This window comes from Tupaia chinensis, unplaced genomic scaffold, assembly GCF_000334495.1.
Source record: "Tupaia chinensis unplaced genomic scaffold, TupChi_1.0 Scaffold144045_1, whole genome shotgun sequence".
In the NCBI taxonomy this organism is placed as follows: domain Eukaryota; kingdom Metazoa; phylum Chordata; class Mammalia; order Scandentia; family Tupaiidae; genus Tupaia; species Tupaia belangeri.
In genome coordinates, this window is record NW_006203897.1 from 847,057 (window position 1) to 855,212 (window position 8,156).

The 8,156-nt window shown below is 42.5% G+C and overlaps 1 protein-coding gene across 1 annotated transcript in view; it reads right to left on the reverse strand.

The window, feature by feature from the left end:
- FLT3 (fms related receptor tyrosine kinase 3) overlaps positions 1–8,156 on the reverse strand; it is a 106,220-nt gene that overhangs the window by 31,716 nt on the left and 66,348 nt on the right. The window contains exons 10-15 of the mRNA XM_027767222.1: positions 7,850–7,953; positions 6,591–6,699; positions 4,457–4,635; positions 3,549–3,655; positions 3,331–3,463; positions 3,135–3,239 (exon numbers count right to left, since the gene is read on the reverse strand). Coding sequence (XP_027623023.1) covers positions 3,135–3,239; positions 3,331–3,463; positions 3,549–3,655; positions 4,457–4,635; positions 6,591–6,699; positions 7,850–7,953 — 737 coding nt within the window. The remainder of the gene's footprint in view (positions 1–3,134; positions 3,240–3,330; positions 3,464–3,548; positions 3,656–4,456; positions 4,636–6,590; positions 6,700–7,849; positions 7,954–8,156) is intronic.

Genomic DNA, 8,156 nt, shown 5'->3' on the forward strand with positions numbered 1-8,156 from the left:
TTTATTTATTATTTTTAAATATGACCAGAGAGAGAGAGAGAGAGAAGGAAAGCGAGAAAGCAAGCTGCCCGGTCCAGAACTCAAACTGTGGTCAGCCATGTGGGAGTCCAGTGCCTTAACCACCAGGCCAGCTGCTAGCCCCCGAAATGGGTTGTTATAAAAGGAAGATGGCTGCCCTCAGTTTTCTTTGCACGTGCCCTCCATCCTCTGCTTCTGTGGGACATGTGATGTGGCTCCTGAGCCTGGTCTGATGCTGGCCCCAGGCTGTTGGATTTTCCAGCCAGAATCATAAGCCAAATAAACATCTATTCTTTACAAAACACCTAGTCTCAGCACACGTAGTGTTAGTTAGCAGCACAATAATGGACTAAGGCCCCAGGTGAACTCACAGTGAAGGAGAGCTGGCGGGAGAGAGCGTTCACTTCATACTAAAGTAACAGAATGGACAAAAGTTGAGAAAGAAAAAAAGCGTAGGAAAACAGACACAGATTCTGACCTCATAGGACTTAGGGACTAATGCAGCAAATAAGACACTCATGAGGATGCTGGCAGATGGTGAAGTGGTTATGTTGCTGGACTCCCACATGGTTGACCATGGTTTGAGTCCCAGACCTGGTGGCTTGAAATTCACGTCGGGTATATGTGTGTGTGCATGCCCAAGATCTCAAGAGGAGAATGAAGAAGGGATTATGGTGTGCCCTTCCCCCACCCACCAGGAGGTAAGTTCTCACTTTCCCTCTCAGTGTCTGTCTCTTTCTCTGTGATGAGTGCACACACCCTAAGGCACAAATTTCTTAAAAAAAAAAAAAACACTCGTGGAACCATTAAACACACATGTAATTACAATTGTGATCAATGTTCTAGAAAAAGCCTTCAGAGGAACCAGCAGATGGCGTAATGGTTACGTCGCTGGACTTCCACATAGTCTACAACGGTTTGAGTCCCGGACTTAGTGGTTTAAAACTCACATTGAGCACTTGTGTGTGCGTACCCAAAATCCCAAGAAGAGATTGAAGAAGGGAGTGTGGTGTGGCTATCTCCCATGGGGTGACTTCTTGCTTTCTGCTCTCTCTGTCTCTCCAGCAAACGTACATACCCTATAGCAAAAATCTCTACAAAAAAAGAAAGAAAGAAAGAGAGAGAGAGAGAGAGAGAGAGAAAGAGAGGAAGAAAAAGCCTACAGAGAGCGAAGAGAGCATATTAGAGAACTTAATCTCGCTTATGGTGTGTGAGAAAAGACTTCCCTGAGGAAGTGATATTTAAGCTGAAATCTGGAGGAGGAATGGGATACCTAAGTGAAAGGGGAAGGGCGAGCAGAGGATCACCTGCACGAAGGCCCAAGGTGGGGGGAGTACAGGGGCTGGAAGGAACTGAAAGCAGACCTGTGTGCTGGTGTGCTGACAGTGAGGTGGAGAGGGGAGCCGTGGCCAAGCCATGCAAGGTGGGAAAGGAGCTGTCAGGTGGACAAATGGTACGACCTGCTTTGCATTTCATAATCAGCACTGGGACTTCAGCACAGAGGAGGTGATAGTGGATAGAGGGTACCTGCGTTGGGGGCTATTGCAGCTGTGCAGGAGAGAGACTTAGTCAAGGGTGACAATAGCCAAAGAGGGATAGACTCAAGAGTCACTAAGCAGAGGGGCCAGCAGATGGCATGGGGCTATGGTGCTGGATCGTACATGGCCACCTGGGCTGTTGAGTCCCAGAACGGCAGCTTGAAAAAGTATGCAGTATGCTGGAGGGGCTGGTAGGTGGCATTGTGGTTGGGTTGCTGGATTCCCACATGGCTGACAACAATTTCAGTCCCAGACCTAGTGGCTTGCTTTCCTCACTCTCTCTCTCTTTGTCTCTCTCTGGTTGAGTTGAATAATAATATTAAAATAAATAAAATTGAGTAAATAATTCTTTTAAAAAAGAAAAAGAAGGGAAACAAAAGAAAAAGAGAGAGAGAGAGAAAAAAAAAAAAACGCACTGAGAGGATACCCAAAATCCAAAGAAGAGACTGGAGGAAAAGGAATTGCAGCATGGTCATCCCCCCGGGTGGTGATTTCTCACTTACCCTCTCTCTCTCTCTCTCTCTCTGTCTCTCTCTGGTGAGCGTACGTGCCCTATAACAAACAAACAAAGAAACGAGAGTCACTAAGCAGGTACAGGAAAAGCCTATGGGGTGTCAGAGAGAGGACAGCGTCAAGCACAAGTCCCAGGTTTGCCCAGTCATGATGTGGCTATTCATTGGCACCATTACTAGAACTCAGAGAGGGAGTGCAGATGGAGAGCCAGGGCTGGGGGAACTCAGTCTGAATAAACACTGAAGTAAAGGGACTGGTGAGACGTCGGGCATTTAGACATACGGACCTGAAGCCCAGAAGAGAGCGGCAGTAATGAGAACCACTGGAGATAGGAGGAACCCAAGGGTGGTATGTGGCGAGCATGTGAAATGAAAATAGGAGGTCCAAAAGCAAGCCTGCAGGAACTCCGCACTAAAAGCTGGATGAATGAGGACAAGCCAACAAAGGACTGGCAGGCAGTCAGAGAGAGGGGGAAACCAGAAGAATACGGAAACCAAAGAACATAGAAACCAAAGGAAGAAAGCATTTCTATATGGACAGAATCATCGACAGAGCCAATTTATGCCGAAAAACTAGGTAACCTAAGAACCGAAAGGTGCCTATTGCACTTGGTTGGAAGTCACTGACTATCTTAGCAAGGAAGCCAGCTAGCTGTGTGTTTTGGAGGGTGCTCTTGCTAAGTGAGCAGTGGCTGGGGGAGTGGAGGGGCGGATGCCAGATTGAGGGGGTGAGCATGAGTGGGAAGAGAGCACATGGAGGGCCCTGCTTGACTCTTCTACCCAGAGTTGATGTCAAAATAGTAGAAACAACTTCTCCCTGTAGCAACTGTATCCTCAAATAGTGAAGCCGATAAGAACTAAATAGATGCGAGGGAGAGGAGGTAGAGTTTTGTATTCGTAATTTGTACTTCATAGTCATGATTTGGTCAACCCTAACCCTAACCTAGTCTCTTGAAGCAAGGCAAACAGTAACCATGATAATGTTAGGAAGGGGAAGAAAGGGTAGGTGGGGAAATGGGTCTTGGTCTTTGCGCATCTTCTCCTGGGTCATGTCACTGGACTGTACCTTTCAGCATTTTGACTGCAACCTGGACCGAGACTCCTGTTTTACTAATTCCGTAAGCAGTTGCATTCATCACTTTTCCGAAAGCCCCCGATCCTAGTACCTTCCCTGCAAAGATAAATGGCAAGTAAGTGCATCTTAAGGATTTTTCCAAAGGAAAGACAATGCTGTGGAAACATTTAGAACATTCGATTCTTACCAAACTCTAAATTTTCTCTTGGAAACTCCCATTTGAGATCGTATTCATATTCTCTGAAATCAATGTAGAAGTACTCATTATCTGACGAGCCGGTCACCTGGACCATCTGCAGCTGGCTTTCGTACCTAAATTGCTTCAGAGAGGAAATACACAGTCAGTTAGGGACAGGCAGCTGTGCAGATACAGAGACAATAAGGAATTTTTACCTTTGCTTTTACCTTTTTGTACTTGTGACAAATTAGCATGGTTAAAACGGCAATGAAAGGAAGACAAAACCCAATTGTTGCATAGAATGAGATGTTGTCTTGGATGAAAGGAAAGGGGCCTGCAACAAAAGAGTGTCACTAAGCAATGAAAACATAATTCCTGTTTGATATTATAAACAGCAGACGCTTATTGTAGTCTCTCAGATCCTGTTCGTGTAACCATATTTTCAGGTTTTAAGGACATGCTACACAGACTCAGCCAGCCACAGAAAATCAGGCCACGTCCCTAATAAGGACGTTTCCTCCCTAAAAAAAAAGTTTAAATTATTCCAAACCCATTTTTTAACAATCATTTCCTGGGGTTATAAGGATTACACCTATTTAAAAACCACAGCATGTTCAAGTCAGATAAAAGAAGTTTGTGTTCCTGCGCTAAGGATATCACATAAAGGGGGAGTAGTTCGTTTTGTGAAGCGGTGATTCTAGTCACAGCATGGGTGGCCAGCTTTTATAACTGTTTCATTTAAGAGGGTTCTAAAATACAAATAAAAAAATTTAAGACAGAAAGTTAAAGACAGATAAGGAGATTAATCAAAAGGGAAAAGGATAGAGACTCCAAATTACTAAATCTGTTTGTTTTGAGTTTTTTTTTTTTTTTTTCCAGTCAATATCATTATGCTGAGGGTTTCTGGTTCTCTACATCACCGTAAGTTGTGAGTCATAATAAGGTAGGTAAGATTCTGTCCCCCAAACAGTATGTCAGTGGGGATTCTTGCCTGACTCAAAAACCCTCTTTTCTCACACATGGAACCTATCAATAGATGCTCTGTAAAATCCCCCAAATAAAAGTCAGTGAGGAAGACTAACTTCTAGTGGGGAAATCCTGATGGTGGCGTATTACAATAGCGACTGCTGTATACCTGGTGAACTTAAAAGGATTGTTTCACAAGACGTGCCAACAGAGTTGTATGCACAGCACTTAACCAGGAATCCTTCCACGGCCTCACTCATGTTTAGAGTGCTGCTCGATACCCACTGTCCAAACACTTTTCTGTTAGCCTTTTTATTCCAGACTCCTTCTGTGATTTCTTCTGTGCAGCTGAAAAGAAATAGCAGAGAAATTAGACAGGAGAGTCTGTTGCCAGGTTGGAAGTTAGAGTTTCTGTAGCAAGATCTATGAGATTCACCTATTCTAAGTTAACAGAAACAATCTAGACCTTTGAGAATTATGGTTGATTCAGAAAATAAGCATTTTAAACATTCACCATTTCTTCTTTCTTTTTTTTTTTTTTGAGAGTGTTTTTTGCTATAGGGTGTGTGTGCTCACTGGAAAGACAGAGACAGAGAGAGGAAAAGTGAGAAATCACCACCACCACCACCCCGCAAGGGGGGTGACAATTCCTTCTTCTCCATTCTCCTCTTGGGATTTTGGGCGTGCATGCACATGCACCCAGAGTGAGCTCAAGCTGCCAGGTCTGGGACTCGAGCCATGATCAACCACGTGGGAACCTAGGGCCTTAGCCACTACCTCACCTACTGGCCCCTCATCGTTTCTTCTTCTTCTTTTTTTTTTTTAGAGGTTTTTGCTATAGAGCATGTGCGCTTGCCAGAAAGACAGAGAGAGACAGAGAGATGGAAAGCGAAAAACCACCCCCCACGGGGGATGGCCATGCCGCAATCCCTTCTCCTCCATTCTCCTCTTGGGATCTTGGGCACTCATGCACATGTGCCTGGTGTGAGCTTAAGCCACCAGGTCTGGGACTTGAACCGCAGTTGACTACATGGGAGTCCAGCAACATAGCCATTACGCCAATTGCTGGTCCCTGGCTCCTCATCATTTATTTTCAAATTGTATTCATGAATAAGGGTCAGCCCATAGGAACTTCAAAATGATCATGGAAAATGGAATGAATGTCTGAGTTTCTTTTAGTGCAAACCAATTTGAAATCCAGGGGCTGGATGGTGACACAACAGTAAAACATGTTCCAAGGTAATCCCACATGGGAAGGTTCCTAGTTCATGTCTGGAGACCTCCCTTAGTAAACTAGGCACTCACTTTCCATGATCTTGGGTGGCTGAGACTGGGAGTGAATTGTGGTATCAAGATGCTGTTGGGGGATGTTGTCTCTCTCTTTCTCTTTCTCTCTGTCTCTCTCTCTGTGTCTCTCTTGCTTATAGAAGAATTTTTAAAAATGGATTTATTTACATTTATTCACTATACATCATTACAGCATACAAAATGAGATTTCCCATCCAGAATACACTGTATATTGGCTCAATCAAGTGCATCAGCATACGTGTTACCATCAACAAATAATTTTCCATTTCTTGTTTCTTGTATATTTTGCTTTTTATTTTTTGACATCCTTGATTCCCTATTTCTCACCCTCTGCCATCTCCCACTCTCCTCCCACACTGTCTCGGGTATCCATGGTTGCTTTCTATTACCCCCCCCCATTTTATTGATTCACTAATGAACTTAATCAACCTAAATATTTCCAATAGCAAGCACAGCTGATATATACATATCCATGAACACAAGTCTGACTTTAGGCATAAAACTCAATGAGTAGAATGAACATACTATAAAGTAGCACCTAGCTGGGGGTATATAGCTTACTGCAGTCATCAGATAGGCATTTTTATTTTTTTAATTTCAAGAAAAACAGTTTTTGTGTTTTTTTTCTCCTGAAACTTTTTTTTAAATTAATTACTTTACATTCATCACCTAAGCATCGTCACAGTATACAAAATGTGGTTTCCCATCCAGAATATACTGCATAGTGACTTAATCATGCATGTTATCATCAATAATTTTCCATCTAGTTTTATATATGTATTTACCAGTATGTCTGACCCTCTGCCCTTTCCCACCCTCTTCTCATACTATCTCTGGTGTCTACAGTTGTCTTCCATTCCTTCCCCCCCCCCCATTTTATTGATCCATGCACAGCTTTTTCAGAGTACTCATTTTTCATGAACTTTCTGAGGACCCCTCATATGTCAGAGGGTTTTGCAATATTACAAAACAAGTGGCATCACGGTGTTTATTACTTGGAAGACTCGTCTGCACACTTCTTCCAGGTCCAAGATGGTAGTGGGTATCCATCCGAAGAACATGATGCCTGACTCGCTGATGCTTCAGCTAGCACTTGAGGTTTCCCTGCAGAGAATAAACATGTAAGAAAAGAAAATAAGGTTGTGGGGGGAAAAGGAATGGATTGTCCAGAAATGGTTTCCAAGTCGGCTTTGGTATAGGCTGCCCATTCACTTCAGGGCAGTTTGTGCTTCTGGGAGGGTCTCATTCAGGGGGCCTCGAGCCCTCTGGCTATTTCCTCTTGCCAAGTAACCTTGATGGGCAGCCCGAACACCTCTCCCCTGAACATCCCTTTCCCGCTGCTAATCTCTTCTACAGAGAGCTGAGGTCTGGCTTTACTTGCACACATCACAATGATTCTTAGCTTCTGGAGAAGGATCTGCAGGAGGTCCAATGAAATGTACTCTCAATTTTAATTTTTATTATTTTTATTTTGATGTCCCTCATCTTTTTATAGATCAAAGAGATGAAGATTATTGAAACAAAGAAATGACAGGTTATATTACTTTCAGTCTTTCCTTAATATGACCTGACAAAATATTGGGTCATCAGAGAAGTTATGATGTGTTTTTCTGTGCAAAAATGCATCATGACTTTTCTGACTACCCAGTACTAAAATAAAAAACAAAATGTAAGGGATAAGAAATGGAAAATTATTTGTTGATGATAACATGTATGATTAAGCCAATATACAGAGTATTCTGGATGGGAAATCACAATTTGTATGCTGTGATGATGTTCAGTAAATGAATGTAAAACAAATAAATTTTTTTATAAAAGTTAGGAACAGGGGCCATCAAGTGGCCTGATGCTTAAAGGTGCTGGACTCCCACATGGCTGACCATCAAGCCTGGTGGCTTGCTTTCTCACTTTCCTTTTCTTTCTGTCTCTGTCTTTCCCTGGTCAAATTAAAAATAATAATAATAAATAAAAGTAAATAAAAATTATTTTTAAAAAGAAGGTTACTATTAAAAAAAACTTAACAACACTAAAGCACGTTCAGAGAGGATATACAGAACAAGTCTTTTAGCTTTTGAGGATAAACACAGAAAGAGATATATGTAATCAAGGTGCATAGTCAAATTCCATAGCATTTCAGTATACAAATCAGTTTGGGGGCACCCCTTCTAAGCCATTACTTAGCTCTTCCTGGTAAGATTAATAAAGAATTAAGGAGCTCTAACAGAAAAAAAAAATTCTTAGCAATTTCACTTACTTCTTATGTTCAGTGTGAACATTTTGGTGAATTGAGCATCATCATTTTCTGCATGGAATATATATTCTCCTGGCTGGTGTTTATGGTTGCAAAACTTCGATATGCTGTTTGAAAAAAAATGAAAGACAGACTTAGCTCAACTCTTTTTTTTTTTTTTTTTTTTTGGAGAGATTTTCACTGTAGGGCACGTGCGCTTGCCAGACAGAGAGAGACATAGAGACAGAAAGCAAGAAATCACCCCCCAGGGGGGATGGTCACGCTGCAATCCCTTCTCCTCCATTCTCCTCTCGGGATCTTGGGCACGCAC